The sequence below is a fragment of the Cornus florida genome, unplaced genomic scaffold, assembly GCF_030987335.1.
Source record: "Cornus florida cultivar Cherokee Brave unplaced genomic scaffold, ASM3098733v1 CherokeeBrave_3.0.0_Hap2_Chr04, whole genome shotgun sequence".
Taxonomy (NCBI): Eukaryota; Viridiplantae; Streptophyta; class Magnoliopsida; order Cornales; family Cornaceae; genus Cornus; species Cornus florida.
This window is the reverse complement of record NW_026775574.1, coordinates 70,233,084-70,252,451: the sequence shown is the minus strand read 5'-3', so window position 1 is coordinate 70,252,451 and position 19,368 is coordinate 70,233,084. Positions and strand designations below refer to the sequence as shown.

At 36.2% G+C, this 19,368-nt stretch overlaps 1 protein-coding gene across 1 annotated transcript in view; it reads right to left on the bottom strand.

Moving 5' to 3' along the window:
* Positions 1-11,423: 11,423 nt before the first annotated feature.
* Positions 11,424-19,368, bottom strand: part of LOC132305085 (uncharacterized) — a 41,872-nt gene continuing 33,927 nt past the window's right edge. The window contains exons 2-3 of the mRNA XM_059802768.1: positions 11,861-12,211; positions 11,424-11,750 (exon numbers count right to left, since the gene is read on the bottom strand). Of these exons, the coding sequence (XP_059658751.1) occupies positions 11,424-11,750; positions 11,861-12,211 (678 nt within the window). The remainder of the gene's footprint in view (positions 11,751-11,860; positions 12,212-19,368) is intronic.

Here is a 19,368-nt window from a genome sequence, read left to right as displayed (position 1 = left end):
ATTAATTGACAGTCTGGATTGTTTAGTATAAAAATAAAAGTTTTCAAGTGATAAAAATTTTAAATTAGTAGAACTTTTTAAAATTTTCTAATTTTTAAATTTGTTTTGGTGGAAGTTCTATATTTTAGGTAATTGTTTCTTCAGAAAAATTTACTAAGCTATAACACAATAAAATAAAAAGTAAAGTAGAGAGAAGTCTCTAAGGGAGGATCCAAAAAATGTCAATGGGGTGGGCTAATATCAAACATAAATTTAATAACACAATTTATTAAGCAAAAAAAAAAATTGTTTTGTAACATAATCTAGATAAATATTTGAATTCAAATATTACAAAATATCTATCTAAGTTATACACGACGAGTTTCTAAAGACTCGAATTTGTCGATAATAGACTCTAAGTCAAATTTTCAAATAAGGTCCCGTTCAAGATTGACGGTCATGTAGTCAGCAAGAAATTCATCTCCCATCGTGCTACGCATCGCTATTTTAGCACGTCTCACGCCTGAAAATGCCCTATCCGTAGTTGTTGTAGAAACGGAAAGAGTTAACACAAAACGGATTAATCTGTCAACCAAAGGGTAGGACTCGAACTTCTTTCTTACAACTAGTTCCCAACATAAATAAATAAGAGAAGAAGTATTTTGAAACTCTAGATCACTTGGTACGTCAAGTTGATAATGCATCAACTTGACCAGTGAAGTCCCAGGGATAGAAATTTACGTTGTAAATCTATTGCAAAGTTGAAAATGTCAGAATAATAATGGTGCTCAACTATAATATGATCTTGTTGCTGACAATGACGACCCTTACCCTCTACATAACGAGAACTTAAATCAGGTATATCAATGTTATGTCGATTACAAAATGACACCACATTTTCTTGGAAAATATCCCAATCATCTTGTTTGAAATTTTGAGGGAGATTTTTAATTGTTAAGACTAATTTCGAAGCATTTAGAATGTCTTGAGATTTGCGTTGCCCTAGCTAAGTGTGTCAGTGAATCACATAATGTTATCCATTAAGTGCAAGATAAATATAAATTCAAAGCTTCTCATTGCCTTGTAAACACTTAAATCTTGCCCATTAAGTAGGGCCATAGAGAGAAAGGACCTTTGAGAGGATCATTTTTTGCGCTCCGCAATAGCTTAAGTCAGATACAAGTCCAAGACAGTAGGCCCTGTGACCATGCAACACTAGGATTTTGCTTGGTAGTAACCGGGATTGATCGTGGCTTCGTCCTGTTGCAACATCAAATCGAACTCGGTCCTGGCACTCCCGAAACTGAAAGAGAATATGTTGTCGCGACCACACGGCAACCCACTTATCTGTTGCGAAATTAAACAGAAAAGCATAAGACATAGATTAAACACACACAATACCAATAAAGATTTTACTTGGTTCACTCAAAATATAGGACAACATTCAGGAATTTCACTGTGATAATAAAAAAAACAACAACGAATATAAAGTTTTCAAATGGATATATATCATCATACTAGGACAACATAATATGTTGAATTTACTAAAATACCCCCGAACAAATTCCGACTCCACAATACCCATCATGCTCCATGCTTTCCCGCCAAACATTGAGAATCACCTGCAGTCAATTATTTCTAACACTCAATGTCCTTAAATCCCTATACCTTTGGAATCATAATAACTTTAATTCGCATCAATGCGAACGCCTCATGATGAGCCATTCCTCATCATTTTTCTCTCTCTTATTAGCCTATGCGAAGACATGTGCTTAATACTAGAGATAAAAAACAAAACAAAAAAAAAAAAAAAAAAAAAAAAAAAAAAAAAAAAAAAAAAAAATCACCCACTACTAACACTCACACGTAAAAATTGTGCAGAGAATTGAAAAAATAAATAAATAAATAAAAATAAAAATAAAAATAAAAATTTAAGCAATTTCTCTCTCAAAAAGCTCTCAATTCAATTACCAGTTATTTCTCTTCAGAGTAAAATAACGCTAAGATTTTTATAAACAAATATTATTTGATTTTAGTTGAATCTTTCTTATAAGAACTTTGTAAGAAGTCTCTTAATGATTTAGTAAGAGTTAGGTCATGAATAGAATAAACTGGTGCAGAAGTTAGATTCGTTCAATTACTTTCTAGAATAAAAACTTGTTTTGGACAAAACCACACAAATTTCGTGTTCAAAAATTTAAGAATGAAAATGAGTAACAATTAACAATTTTATTAAATATCAGGAAAAATGAGTACAATTCTCTGTAGGTGATTCTATTACAATCATAATTTTTCTCTGATTAAATCTTCTTGGGAAAGTCAGTGCAAGGGGTGTGGGCTTGATCTTGAACCGATGGTTGAGCTTTTCTTCAAATCTTCGAGGCTGAAGAAGTCTTGAGTACGTGGATTTTCGATCAAGGGCCGACAGGGCTTGATCTCGAACGGTGGATTGAAGGTCTTTAAAGAAAAACGATACTTGTGTGGCGTGCTTGTTGTTCTTTGTCTTCATAATCTTCTAGTGTTGAAGGGTTTCGGAGAAGAATGACACTTGTGAGATTCAGTAGAGTTTTGATGTTTTCTTTGTCTATCTGTTTGTGTGTCCCATATGTGTAAGGTCACCTTGAATTTATAGGCCAAAGAGTTGGAGCATGTAATTTGAAAACTCTCCAATGATTGTGCTATTTTCCATAAATAAGGGATTTGTCTTTTTTATATGAAAATCAATTCAAGTTCTGACTATTGTCAAAATTAGCAAAAAGGTGTTAAATTAACTGCAATTATGAGCTAATTTCTTCCAATTGGTAAACTGGGTGTGTATTTTTAATCTATATATATATATATATATATATTCAACAAAATATGTTGTAGAAATAGATAGATACAATTTACATCAAAATATGCGCAAAATTCAGATGACTACCATCATCCATTCCAATGCAGCAGCTGATGGGAATCTTTATTTTGTTCCCCAAGTCCCAACAAATTATTAAAGCTAGCAGCAAAAACATACCAAATACGAATGCAGGCAGAGAGCATGCACACCCATGCTAGCTGCTAACCCATCAGCCCCTCCAGCTGACGGCTCTCACCACATTCGAACAAAATTAATATTTTAGACGTATTTGAAAATGAGACAAATAAAAAAATAAAAAGCCCAATATTTAAAGAAATGTATTGGAGTTTATATGTGAGATTGGAAAAATTCATTACCATAATAAACGGTTCTATTATATTTGGTCGATACAGAATTTGTGTCCATTATAATATATGGACGACGCTATACGAGAAAATAGGACAAAACAAAACAATTTAAACAGAGTTAGAAAATATTATTATTATTATTATTATTATTCTTTTGTAATTTTAATAGGAGCAATTTTAATAATAAGTATAAAATATCAAAATAAAAATAAAAAATTAATGGGAGCAATTGGATATAAGGTAGGTTCTTGCACGATCACAATTTCAAAACCTACTTAGACCATTTCCAATGTAAAATATCATTTTTGCATGTCAAATCTATATTTTGAGAAGAGTTATTGTGTCAAAATCCTATATTTTGACAATTCTGCTTTAGTGATACATTTCATCCAAAATGCTATTTTTTGACACAACAACTATTATTTTTCAACTATCTTCCCAACTACAATTTTCAACAACCATTTTTTTTTTTGGTGAGTGTTTGTATTTTATTTAACTCATTTACTTTATTAAAAATAAATAAATAAATAAAAACACTGACATACATATATATATATATATATATATATATATATATATATATATATACAAGCACAACAGACATATATATACACACACAACAGACATATACATATATAATATACACACAACACTAACATATATATATATATACAAGCACAACTAACATATATGTATACATAAGCACAACACCAAGTTGGCAGCCCAATACCAAATTGGTAGCCCATGCAAGAGAGAAGAGAGGAGGAAGAAAGCAATAGCAGATTTGAAAATAGTTATATGTACGTTGTGTTATATTTGACACAATATTTGATAAAGTTATATTTTAGCAGCCCATTTGACATGTCATTAGAGTGCTCATCTTAGAACATCTCCAATTCTAAAATATCAAATTCGGATGCCAAATCTATATTTTGACAGTGCTACAGTATCAAAATGCTACATTTTAGCAATTCTGCTCCAATGGTGTATTTCGTGAAAAATGCTATTTTTTGACACAACCACCATTCTTTTTCAACTACCATTCCCACCCTTTATATATATATGAAAGCTGTTGTGAATGAATATAAACTGAAAAAAACATAAACTGATGTGAATGAACACTAAAGCATATAAATAAAAATTCCCTAAAACTTCTCCATTATTTATCTTATTTTATTATTCCTTGATTAATTTACATGAAAATCATATTAAGTTTTTCTCCATCTCTAACACCGTGTATGGGTTGAGGAAAACAATAAAAGATAACAGCCTGTAAGCAAAGTAGTAATTGCAAATGCAGCAAACAAACTCCATACAGAATCCAACCTAAAATGTCAATAATCTTTTTTATCCATTATCTGGAGTATTAATTATCTATTATACAAAGAGTGTTAATTCCATTTTACAACAACTTATTATGTATTAATGTAATGTGATGCACTGATGCATGTATATAATGAATTTATACAATAACACTAGTGTAATAAGAATTGTGCCCAGCATATTCCTCCTCACACTGTCTAAAGAAGAAGAGTAAAGGAAGAAAGAAACAAGAAAAGTGCAACTTTAATGACTCTGCAAATGCATGGCATTACTTCACAAAAGTCCAACTTTAATTTTATTTACTTGGTTGCTTCTTGGTGTCATTCTGTTTTTATTTACTCTGATGAATGAAAATTAAGAATATAAATAAAGGTATGAGCTTAGGAGAGCAAACAAACATAATTCAACTCTTTGGAGCAAAACTTTTTCCAGATTTGTTTGGCACTAGTTATTTATATAAAATTAAAATCAGCCAGCAGTGAGATGCATGATAAAAGTTTGAATATCATGGATTCGTAGACAATCGGCCCCACTTATTTATATATAAATCACCTCATCTTAATATATAAATGTTGAAGTTTTTTTTCTATTTTAAAACACAAATGATCAATTTCCAGTGGATGAAGCAATAAGATGTATCCATGGTGGTCTTTTCTGTGTGCAAGTGTGCAACAATGACCAGGTATGTCAATGAAACTGATTCTTCATCAAAGTACGAATACAAAGACTCAGTCTCGAAATACCAGCGAATAATGGCTCTGAAGGCAATTTTTTTCATCAACAATCTAACAAGCAAAAATCTTCTTGTATATCAAGCAAAATCAAAGACCCAATTCACCCAAATTTTCCCTCACCTATATTGCGATCAATTTAAAAAATAATAATATTAATGAATCAATTTTTGATTGATTCTGCTTTCTGGAAGATTTAAAATTAAAATTAAGAAGAAGATAATGAACAACAATATACCTTAGAGGTTAGCAATGGATTGACGGTGACCCAGCGACGAATCGGAGAGACAACGATAAGGGACAGAAAGGGGGTTTATGAATCTAACCATAAAAGGGGTTTATAAGTCTAACAATGATGAGGAAGAGCAATGGATTGACGGTGACCGGACAACAAATCGAAAAGACAATGATGAGGATTTTGTCGCTGGTGGCCGGTCTCTTTGGTTTCTGTTGCCACTGTTCTCCTCCCTCTCTCTCTCTCTCTCTCTCTCTCTCTCTCGCCCTAGACAAATACAACCGAAATTGGAGCCGTCCCTTCTTTTCTGTAGGCCAGCCCATATAGCAATTGCTATTTGTTTTGCTACAATTGGCACAAAAAATAGCAAAGTTAAAAAATAGCAGCCCAAATAGCATTGCATTGGAGAGCTTAATTTCAAGCCCACCTTCCATATTTTGAAATAGCAGCCCATAGAAGGTGCATTGGAGATGCTCTTAAACCCACATGCTATATTTTGAAAATAGCAACCCAAATAACAACCTATTAGAGTTGCTTTTACCTTCTTCTTTTTTCTTTTTTCTTTTTTTTTTTTTTTATGTGCTAATTTACTAAGACAGTAGTGTATTGCTACAATTTGGAATTTAGGTGCGAAGGGTCTCGAAAAAAAATAATAAATAAAAAAATCAATAATTCACCATCGTTTTTTTTTTTTTTTTTTTTTTTATGTGATGTCAATCAGTCTTGTGTACATTATATACCACATCAACAAAAATAAAGACCTACACAAAAATGAAACAAACAGACACAAAATTTTAACGAAAATAAATTACCCTGCCTACATTTTATTCTATTATTATTATTATTATTTTATACTGACAAAAAATAAATTCACACCTCTACTTTATTTTTATTTTTTAAACTTGTAGAAGGTGAAAAAAAAACCATTAGGTCAAACTAATTTGTTTAGGGTATAGTAGCATTTCTAGTTAAGAGTGGTGGGTCGGATCCCATACTACCCCCCATAAACTGAAAATCTATAGGAATTGAACGATCCTATTTGGTTAAATCCCTAAGGACAAACTCCTATGTTCCTTTTATTACAGTATCCCAAGAATCTTCCTTGTTTAACAAAGCGGAGGCGAAAGTGAAAGAGAAAGTCCATGAGCCCGTGGTTGAAAATAGATCGGTTCGTTGGTTGTTTTGAACTCTTTCACCGCTTTCACTTTTTAGTTTATAAAACATGTATATATCCTTACCCAAAAAACATTATATATATATATATATATATATATATATATATATATGTACATATATATATATATGTACATACACACACATGATATACATACACAATCGTTGTTTCATGTACAATAAATGATGCCTAAAGCCACACTAATTCAGCAATCCCAATCTTATCTTGATCCATAATTATAGTCATTAAGGTAAAAAAAAAAAAAAAAAGTAAAAAAATAATAATGTAATAAATTATATGTTATAGGCAGTATAATAGTGCGCACACACACACATATATGTATATCTATATAGTGAGAGAAATAGAGCTCAAGAGTAAAATATATAAGCTTAATGATTCTCAGTACCCATTTTTGGTCGTCCCCAGATACATAGTATTTATAGGCTTAAAAAATGAAGCTTCCTATATAAGCTATAAGTGTGATCTTGCTCCCCAAGCAAAACTGATTTCATGGTTGACATCATTTCGTGTGGATCCCACACAAAAACATATATACATAACACTCCCCCTTGGGGTCCACAATATTACACTAAGAATATGCCTCGTTAAAACCTTGCTAAGGAAAACCCAGTGGGACAAAACCCTAGCGAAGGAAAAAGAGTACAGTATTCTTATGTATTTGAACATGGTATTGCATAGATTTAAAACTGCCTCATTAAAACCTTGCCAGGAAAACCCAGTGGGACAAAACCTGGGCGAAGGAAAAAGAGTACAGCATGCCAATACCTCTTTGATGAATTGTTCCCCCTCATTAGATCAACCCTGAAGATCCTTTAGTTGACGCATTCCAATGTTGTGCACCAGCTTCTTGAATATTGTAGTTGGAAGCGTTTTAGTGAATAAATCTGCTAGATTTTCACATGAACGTATCTTCTGAATACCAATATCACCCTTTTTCTGCAGTTCATGTGCATAAAAGAATTTTGGGGAGATGTGCTTGGTCCTGTCACTTTTAATATACCCTTCTTTCATCTGTGCAATGCATGCCGCATTATCTTCATATAATATTGTTAGACTTTCTTTTATTGATGAGAGACCACATGTTGTTCGAATATGCTGGATCATTGATCTCAACCAAATGCATTCTCTGCTTGCCTCATGAATTGCGAGTATCTCAGAATGATTTGAAAAAGTGGCAATCATTGTCTGTTTCATCGATCGCCATGATATAGCTGTGCCACCACAGGTAAACACATACCCTGTTTGTGAATAAGCTTTATGTGGGTCAGAAAGATATCCGGCATCTGCATATCCAACTAATGGAGACTTTGGTGCCTTCGAATAAAACAAGCCCATATCAGTTGTGCCACGAAGATATCACAATATGTGTTTGATTCCATTCCAGTGTCTGCGAGTTGGTGCAGAACTGTACCGTGTTAATAAATTGACTGGAAAAATTATATCAGGTCTTGTGCAATTTGCAAGATATAAAAGAGCACCAATCGCACTGAGATAGGGCACTTAAGGGCCAAAGAGTTCTTCATCATCTTCATGAGGACGAAAATGATCTTTCTTGATGTCCAGTGATCGGACAATCATTGGGGAGCTCAATGGATATGCTTTATCCATATGAAAACGTTTCAGAATCTTTTCTGTATATGTTGATTGATGGATGAGAATACCATTCGAAAGATGTTCAACCTGCAGCCCAAGGCAGAATTTTGTCTTTCCGAGATCTTTCATTTCAAATTCTTTCTTTAAATATGTGGCTGTCTTTTCGATCTCGTCCAATGTTCCCACAAGGTTCAGATCATCAACATATACTGCAAGAATAACAAAACCAGATTCTGATTTGTTAATAAATATGCATGGACAACCATGACTGTTCACATACCCTTCTTTGAGTAAGTAATCGCTAAGGCGATTATACCACATTCGTCCAAATTGCTTCAATCCATATAAGGATCGTTGTAATTTTATTGGGTGCATATTACGTAGTTTTGTTTCAGGCATTGTAAATCCTTCTGGGATTTTCATATAAATATCACTATCTAATGATCCATATAAATATGCTGTAACCACGTCCATTAAATGCATATGCAATCTTTCTGTGACTGCTAAATGTATTATGAATCTAAAAGTAGTTGCATCAATCACAGGGGAATATGTTTCCTCATAATCAATACCAGGTCTTTGTGAGAAACCTTGAGCTACAAGTCGGGCTTTATATCTCACGATTTCATTTTTCTCATTACGCTTTCGTACAAACACCCATTTGTACCCAACAGGATTAACACCCTCAGGTGTCTGGACTACTGGTCCAAATACTTCACGTTTAGCTAATGAATTTAGCTTTGCTTGTATCACTTCTTTCCATTTTGGCCAATCATTTCTTCGACGTTTTGAGATTCCGGATCCTTATTTTCAATATCAAGAGCAACAAGATATGAGAATATGTTGTCGACAACAATTTCATTTCTATTCCATCTCGTTTCATAATTTAATGAGATCTCATTATTTTCAGGTACCTTTGCCTCATCAAGAGCATGTGCCTCATCAAGGGCCATATCATCATCTGTTGATTTTGCCTCATCAATATTTATTATTTCATCATTTTTAGGTACCTGAGACTCATCAAGAGCATCTGCCTTATCAAAGGCTATTATCTCAGATTGATCAATAATATCTGTTGCTCTTTTTGTGGCCTCTTCAGGAGTGTCAACTTTTCTTTGTGATTTCCTCTTACGAGAAACAATATCTTTTGCACCAACTGGTCTACCACGCTTCAGGCGTGTTTTAGATGCATTTGCTGCATTACTGACAGAAGGTCCCTCAGGGACAGCAATTCGTGCTGGTACATTTGCAGCTGGTATATGTGATTTTATCACTTTCTTTGTATCAGTAAATGCATCAGGTAATTGATTTGCAACATTTTGCAAGTGAATGATCCTCTGAACTTCTCGTTCACATTGGTTTGTACGAGGATCAAAATGAGACAATTTCAGGGCATTCCAAGTAAGATCACGTTGCTGCTGTACCTTTTCTCCCCCTAATGGTGGGAAAACAGTCTCATCAAAATGACAGTCAGCAAATCGTGCTTTAAAGACATCACCTATCAGGGGTTCAAGATATCTAATAATAGATGGAGAATCAAAACCAACATAAATTCCAAGTCTACGTTGAGGACCTATTTTAGTGCGTTGAGGTGGTGCAATTGGAACATATACAGCACAACCAAAAACTCGTATGTGGGAGATATTTGGTTGTTGACCAAAAACAAGTTGTAATGGTGAGTACTTATGATAAGCAGTTGGTCGTATACGAACTAATGATGCAGCATGCAATATGGCATGACCCCAGGCAGAAACAGGTAATTTTGTTCGCATAAGCAAAGAACGACCAATTAGCTGAAGTCTTTTAATAAAAGATTCAGCCATACCATTTTGAGTATGAGTGTGTGCAACAGGATGTTCAACATAAATTCCAACTGACATGCAATAATCATCAAAAGCTTGAGAAGAAAATTCAGCGGCATTATCAAGACAGATTGTCTTAATTGGGTAATCAGGAAAGTGTGCCCGTAATTTGATGATTTGAGCAAGAAGTTTAGCAAATGCAATATTATGAATAGAAAGTAGACAAACATGTGACCATCGTGTTGATGCATCAATTAAGACCATAAAATAACGAAATGGTCCAGATGGTGGATGGATTGGCCCACATATATCCCCATGAATTCGTTGTAAAAATGGAGAAAACTCAACAATGACTTTTGAAGGGGATGGTCTGATAATCAACTTACATTGTGAGCAGGCAGTGCATAGATGATTATTTGGTAAGATGATTTTTTGATCCTTTAGTGGGTGACCATGTGAATTTTCAATAATTCGACGCATCATTGTACTCCCTGGGTGACCAAGTCGATCATGCCAAAGTAAAAAAAGTTTTGGGTCACCAGATTTTTTATGGATCACAACATTTGACTCAATTGTTCTAATGGTTGTATAATATAACCCAGAAGAGAAAACAGGGAGTTTTTCTAATATCAGTTTCTTGCCTGAGGTAATGGAAGTAATGTAGAGATATTCGACATTTCTTTCATTTGCAGTCTCAATATGATACCCATTACGACGCAAGTCTTTAAAACTCAGCAGATTTCTCCGAGATCTTGTAGAATCTAAGGCATCATTGATTTGTAATCTAGTTCCATGTGGTAAAATGATGTTGGCTCGTCCGGAGCCTTCAATCAAGTCGGTGGGACCTGATATGGTACTGACATTAGCGTCTGTCAGAGTTAAGTGGGAAAAATATTTTTGATCTCGAAGGATTGTATGCATTGTTCCACTATCTGCAAGACATATGTCTTCACCATTTATTTTGGAACTAGTCAGATCCATTCCTATTCATGCAAATTTCTTTATCAGAAAAAAAACTTTTATAACAAAAACCTTTAATACAAACTAGAAAATAAAAACTTTAATACAAGGACAACAAAAAGCATAGTAGACAGTACATAAAAAGAAACATAAGATTAACTGGTGTGGACATTTCCATCACCAATCAGGAAGTCTATCCTTCCATCACGATCATCAAAAAAATCTGATACATCCAGATTGGTGATGTTAACTGGCTCATCATGATTAATGAAATTCATTTCCAGATTTGTGGTGTCAATTGGCTCATCAAGATCAAGGAAATTCATTTCCTTTTGTTTTCCCTTTTCTTTTATTGAGGCTTGATACAAATCAGCCAGATGCTTCGGTGTACGACAAATATTTTGTCAATGCCCTGTCATGCCACACCGATAGCAAGTATTATCATGAGCCTTAGAAGGTTGAGCCACATCCTTCCCTTTTACTTGTCTCATTTCATTATGATCTTTCCTTTGAGGATATGGTGTGGATCGCTGATTGCGAAAATGTGAGGATTGATATCCTTCACGATAATAAGAATGATTTCTACCACGACCATATTCATTATTGTGGTAGTTATTTTTGCCACGACCATATTCATTTCTACCACCACGACCACGTCCACGTCCGCGTCCACAACCACGGGATGAGGCAACATATGTTTCTGGGATCGGTGTCGATCCAGTTGGACGGGACTGGTGGTTTCTCAATAAAAGTTCATTTTTTGTTCTGCCACAAGCAAACATGATATCAGCTCTGAATATTTTTTTAAATCTACGCTCTCGATATTATTGTTGCAAAGTACATTCGAGGCATGAAATGTGGTGAATGTTTTTTCTAGCAGAAGTTCATCAGTAACAGTATCACCACATAATTTCAATGTAGAGCAGATTTTGAAAAAGGCAGAGTTATATTCAGCCACAGTTTTGAAATCTTGCAACCTCAGTTGCAGCCAATCAGCCCTGGCCTTTGGGAGGATAACTGTTTTTTGATGATCATAACTGTCTTTCAAATTGTTCCACAAACAAAGTGGATCTCTTTCAGTGAGGTATTCATTTTTCAGTTCCTCACTAATATGGCGCCGGAGAAAAATCATGGCCTTTGCTTTATCTTGCAATGATGCATCATTCTTTTCTTTAATTGTGTCTCCAAGGCCCTGATCGGTTGGTCAATTAAACATTAACCTTCGCAATAGCACGAATCATTGTAAAATATGGCTATTGGTCGGGTAAGTCGAACCACTGGGACTGCGCTAGTCTTACGGCAACCTTAGTGTCTAGAATCTTTCTAGAATGATGAGGGGGTGTTCATAAAGGTTTTGTTTGTTGTCACTTAAATTAGGAATTCAAAGTGCATAAAACACTAATTTGCAAGGAATTTAGGATGAAATAGAACAATAGAGAAGAGACTAAGGAAGAGACTCCACAACCATCAATAAGCATGCTAGGATATGATTTACTTAGGGGAATAACATATATGTATAACCATAGGATGCAACAACACAAATTATTACATTCCCTTCAAGAAATTTATGAAATCAATAGGTAAGAATAACCTATCAAAGCATTGCATGTTTTGGTTACCTAAACTAGGTTGTAACCTTAGACATACTCACTAAGCATAGAGTTATCAAGCCCTTAATCACATAGTAAAAGCACATGACATAGAATCCAAGAATAATCTATCAAAGGAAGATCCTAAGCAATAGATTATCAAATCTCCTAAATATCATGCCATTAACAACACTTCCATAAACTCCATTCCATTGTCACTATGAAAATGTAGCAATATAATCATAGGAGAAAAACCATCTAAGACAAGATATTTAACTCAAGATGATTATGTATAGGTATTGAAATTCATTACATCAAATGAAGAGCTCTAGTTCATGGAAGGATTACATACATATATTAACCCCCAAATATAAATCAAAACAAAGCAAAGCTTACAAAATGGAGCTTCATCACCTCCCTAGAGGAGGTTTAGTTACCCATGGTGGCCCTAAATGAAGGAAGAAGCAAGGTTTTCCCCTCTATTTTCGAGCTTCCTCCTTGAAGCTTCAAGAACTCCTCCTCTTTGCTCTCTTCTCTCTCCTCTATCTTGCAAAATTCAAGGATATGAAATGTGTGGCCTTTGGTTGCCTTTTGTCCTCCAACAAAACCCTCTCTCTCCTCCAAGAAAACATCCCCAACCACCTCATTAATAGGGAAATCCAAAGTTGGAATTTTCAGAGCATAAGTGGGCTGTCTCGTGGAGCAAACTGCCCAAATTTCGGGTGCTCGAAATAGGGCCTCGAGCACTCGAATTTAGTATAAAAAGCTCCATGCTTCACTTGCTCCACCCAGACCTACTTTGATGAAATGGCCATAACTTTGCACTCCGAACTCCGAATGATGAACCGTTTAAAGATTTGGAGAGCTGATTTAGAGCTTTAAAAACTTCATGTTTTGATGAAGACCCAAATCTTAAGTTTGGTTGGTCGAAAATGGGGAGAAAGGCAGTACTTCAGTGCTGCCAGGCAGTTCTGCGCACCTCTGGTAACAAGGCCATAACTCTCTGCTCTGAGCTCCGAATGATGAACCGTTTGAAGATTTAGAAAGCTAATTCAGAGCTCTAAATCTTTCATGTTATGATGGAAGTCCAGTTCTCGAGCTTTCTGGGTCAAAATGGCGAGCAAAGTCCTGACTCCACTGCTGATCTCGTGAAGCAATCTGCCCTAATTTCGAGCACTCGAAATAAGGCCTCGAGCACTCGAAAATTGGCCAGAATGCCTTATGCTTGGTTTGCTCCGCCCGGACCTACTTTGGTAAAACGGCCATAACTTTGCGCTCTGAACTCCAAATGATGAACCGTTTGAAGATTTGGAAAGCTAATTCAGATCTCTAAAAACTTCTTGTTTTGGTGGAGATCTAATTCTCAAGGATGGTTGGTCGAAATTGAAGAACAAGGCAGACTTTCATTGCTGCCAGGCAGTTCTGAGCAGCTCTAATAAGAAGATCATACTCTCTGCTCCGAACTCCGAATGATAAACCGCTTAAAGATTTGGAAAGCTGATTCAGAGCTCTAAATCTTTCATGTTATGATGGAAGTCCAGTTCTTGAGTTTGGTAGGCCAAAATGGCGAACAAAGTTCAGGCTTCACTGTTGCCAGAATTTCAGAATTGGCACCTTTGATGTTCAAAACTCCACAAAGCATCCTTCTTGCTTCTTTTTGGCCAGTGGACCTGAAAATGTGCAAAAACATACAATTGGAGATAATCTATATAAAATACACAAATAAAGAACTTAACTAATGCAATTTAGGGCGCTTGAATATACAATATTCGGCGCTTATCACACCCCCAAACTTACATTTTGCTAGTCCCTTAGCAAAACCAAAATGCAAAACTCAATGGAATGACAAACATGGGACTGCTACTACAAAAATATCTACTATGGTAAAATAAAATAGATACATAGCTCAAATACAACTTGGAACAACAAAGAACTGGAGATGGGGTCATTGGGAAGACTACCTTGCATATATGAAGCATTGATACTAAACACATTTCCACATACATGCATCAACATCATCGTCCATATAAATAACTCAATTGTCTTCTCTTAAATGGAAATCAACTCTACTTCAGTGAAAGTGAATTGGATTCTCAACATGCGGCTTTTACTTTCTTTTCCAATTCCAAGGCACAAGTTTTCAAATCATTGAATTCCCCTTTAAATGAGGTCCCTAAGGCATGATTTTATTTACAAGACAACTTTTGTTGCTTGTTGACAATTTATTGCAACTCATAAGCGAAACATAGAATGATTGTGCAATGCTAAAGTCCCTTAAGCTTTCTAACCAACCTATGTAGCAAGTGTTAGGCCAACAACTCCCAAACCAGATGGCTTTAGGGTGTTAAGTGTAGAGACACTCCAAAGGGCTTAATAGCTCAAGTTGGAAAGGCTACGAACTCTAGCGAACCATGTTTATTACAATTTTTTTGAATGACCGTGCAATGTTTAAGTCCTTTAAGCTTTCTAACCAACCCTTGTAGCAAGCGTTAGGCCAACAACTCCCAAACCAGACGGCTTTAGGGTGCTAAGTGTAGAGACACTCCTAGGGCTTAATAGCTCGAGTTGGAAAGGCTACGAACGTCAACTGGTCATTTTTTTCTTTCTTTCTCAGTTTTTTTTTTTTTTTTTTTTTTTTTTTTTTTTTTTTTTTTTTTTTTTAACTTAAATCATGCCAAAGATATTCATCTATCAGGTTCATCAAATCAGATTAACTAGGCCAAGGTCAAGGTTGATCAAGTTGCATGCCTCACAGTTAAGTTTCCAATGTGCATCTGTGCATTGTGAAGCTTATAAGAGTGTAAATCCAGCAAGAATCTAATTGAGACATTTATACGGACTAATTTGAATCTACATGATCATTTCAACTCAAATTTTTCTTTATTTTCAAAAATGTCAATTGCTTCTATACACAAGGTATTAAACATATGCTTCATCTCCGACAAGTGTCAAGTTATACTATCATTGCTTAGCAAAAATTATGAAACCAAAAATGCATAAATGCACCCCCAAACTTGAATGTCACATTGTCCTCAATGTGAGAAGACAAGTAAATCAAAATAAGAGCAAAAAAGGGGGGAAAGGAACAATAATACCAAGTGGAGTGACAAAGGCGAAGATGTTCAGCTATGTGAGTTCGCAACTGCGTCCCCCAAACTTGGACATGAAGACCTATCAAAATACAACGAATATACACAGGTAAAAGCATAGGTCTCTTAAGAAAAATCAAAACAGAAATGAAAACACTAAGATGAATGTTATTGCAAGGTAAAAATCCATACAAAATACAAATTGGCACACATGAGTCATAAGTTTAAAATGGAAAACAAAATAATGCCAAAAGCCGTACATTTAGAGAGATGAAGTTGGCTTAGGCAATTCGTCAAACACGTGGTGTGCAAGACAAAAAGGAAAAGGGCCAAAGGTTGATATGGTTGGTGTATGGTGAGGGGCATGCATGCATGGGGCTTAGGAGTTGGTTTGGTTGATGTGGTGGTATGCAAAGATGCCGAGAGGGGATTGTTTGCTGTGAGGATTGGGTTGGCATGGTTTATGGGTGGATGCCGAGAGTGAGAGGTGTGAAGGGTGGTGGAGTTCGAGCATGGTTTGTGAGGTGGGTTGGTATATGGAGTTGTGGGTGGTGGCTTGGTGGTGGGTTAGTTTAGTGTGTGCAAGGTGGTGTGCCGAGGGTAGGTGATGGTTTGTGGGTGATGAGAGGGTGGCCGAGAGGTGTGTTTGTGGGTTGAGGTGGTGGAAGTTGATGGTGCATGCAAGATGCCGAGAGGGTGGGGTTGGTGTTGGAAGCTGAGGGAAATGAGGTGTGGGTTGCTTGGGTTGCATAAGGATTGCATGGTGGATGAGATAGAGAGATTGGTGATTGGGTGTGTTGAATGAGAGAGAGAAAAGGTGGAGGTTCGTTGGCTTTGGGTTCATGCATGGGAGTTTCCGAGATGAGGGGGCATGGTTGTGTGGCTTGGTAGGGAGAGGGATGGTTGAGAGGGATGGCATGCATGCTGTTAGAGGAGGTTGTGGGTTGGAGAAGAGAGAAGATGGTGGTGTTGGTGTTTGATTGAGGTTGCATGGTGGAGTGGGTTGAAGGAGGGAGATAGGAGTGGATGCCGAGAGGGTAGGGTGGTAGTTAGTTGGCATGCAGGGGTGGTTGCATGCTTGGGTTGGCCTGGATGAGATGGCCGAGAGGAAGAGAAGGCGATGAGGGTGAGGCAACGAGTGCTCGGGGCGTTGGCAATGGAGAGAGAAAGAAGGTGGAGTTCGAGCACTCCAAATAGGATTGGCGAGTGCTCGAACTGAGAGCAGTGAGTTGGGTGGGTTGGTGCATGAAATTCGAGCACTCAAACTAGAATTTAGAGTGCTCGAAAATGGCTCAGTAGGCTAGAGGGTGAGCTCGGCTGTGAGGACTGAAATTTGGAGCAATCCAAATGGAATTTAGAGCGCTATAAAATTGGGCAGTGGTGCATGCAAGATTGGTTCACAATTGGAGCACTCTAAAATGGAGCTAGATTGCTCGAAATGAAGGCAGTGACTTCGGCAAGTTGGTGTGGTAATTTGGAGCAATCCAAATGGAAGCTAGAGTGCTCCAAAAATGGGCAGTGAGCTTGGGATTGATGGTGAAGACATTTGGAGCAATCCAAATGGAATTTAGAGTGCTCCAAAATGGGTAGTAGCTCATGGAATTTTGGTTAGATCATTCGAGCACTAGAATCTTAGCCCAGTGAGCATTTTGAGTGGATGCAATTGCTGAAACAAATGTGTCAAACTTTGCAACATCTTGCTAATGCATGAATATAATTGGAAAATTTTTCAAAATGTAACACATTTCCAATGTATGGATGAATTTTGAACTTTGCAAATTCATTCCATTCCAATGCATGGATGGAAAATTTTTAAACTTGGCATGCCATTCCCATGCATGGAAAGATTTTTAAAGCTTTGCATGGCAGTTGGAAAAATATTTGAAAACTTTGCATGCCATTCCATGCATCGAAAATTTTTCATGTCATTCCCATGCATTGAAAAATCATTGCAAGCAGCAGCTTCAATTCAAGCCATGCATGGAAAATTTTAAAACTTTGCACATTATTCCAATCTAATGCATGGATGGATTTTTGAAGCTTTGCATGCATGGAAAGAAATTGAAATTTTGCATGGGACAATGCATGGGGAATTTTGAAAAAATTTTAAACATTACAAATGCATGGAAAAATTTTAAACAGTGTAAGAATTTCAATACATGGATGATTTTGCGAAAATTTTTAAGAATGTATTACAAATGAGACATTATGCACATGAGTAGCATTCCCAAGATCCGATGAAATTGCTAGGAAGCGATGGAAATTTCTGGGAATGAAAATTAGAGTTGAGAAGGTCTAAGAAAAATCAAATTTTTAGCTTTTCTAAACCGTTTCCCAGAAAATTTTGCAAGGCACGAGCAATTTCAAAGAGAAGGAAGCTTGGAAATTGAAAGAATTGCTTCCCTTGCTTTGCTAAATTTAATGTCGATAGCTAGACGAAGTTAGAGCAGGTACTAATCCTCAAAAATCTCTATAGCTAGACACACCGAGATCAGGTTAGTCCTCCTTACCCTATACCATATCTCTCAACAGATTCAAGCTTCCCCAAATAGGATAATTCTTTTAAAAGCGAAGAAGGAAGAGCTTGAAGACAAAAGTGGAAAAGAGGTAGCGGAAAGACCTCAACCCACTCTTCATCCTCAATGAAGAACTTTGGATTATGGGGCTTATTTGGATTATAGGAAGATGGAGTAGGTGAGAGTGCACCTAGCAAAGGCTTTTGAAGGGTCATATTGAGCACGAGAATGCTCGACAACTTGTCCTTCAAAATTTCAACATCCTCCTCACACTTATCCGGCGGTTCGGGCTCAACAACTTGAGACAACTCAAATGAGGGAATGGGATGAGATGCAAGCTCCCAAGAAAGAGATACATTTGATGTTGACCAAGGAAGAAAATGAATAGGTGGATGAATATTAAGCAAAGAATTCACCTCCGAAATGGAATTGTCAACATTAAAATCCTCACAATTGAAATGAGCCAAACAAGCTTTTAGAGGATCCTCCATTGAAGGAGGTGCATCAAGCAAAGGATTATTTAGGGGTTGTTCTGGAGTTTTAAAGGATGCAATCTCATCATCTTTTTCCTTATTTTTAACCACAAATTCTTCCATTTTATGAGTGGCAACAATTTGATCTTCAACCACCATTTCATCATTTTCACATGTAATAACCACTTGATCATTCTCATAATGAAAGTTACTAGGAGTAATCTCATCATTCATAGAATTTTCTTTTGGATTGGCCATAAATTCAAATGAAAATGTTTCCTCCTCTTCATGATTTTTAGCATTAATCCTTTGTTGAATTTGAGATATTTGGTCATCTATCATTGCACTAACTTGGGACTGGTGATATGGTACCACTTGATTGATAGACTCTACTGTGGATTGCATGCTAGCAAGGGAGGCCAATAGTTGATTATTGGAGTCCATCATTTGTGTGTGCATAGACTCCATCATTTGTTTGTTAGCAACAATTAGCTCATCCAATGGAGACGGTGGAAAAGGAGAAGAGGGCTGGAAATAATGATCATTGGGTTGAAAATTGGCTTGAAAATGTTGCCCATGAGATTGTGGGGCTGAATTTTCCATGTCATGCCACAAGAAATTTTGGTGATCTCCCCTACCCGAGTCATAACCATTGAAGTATGGATCACTACCCGGTTCAGAG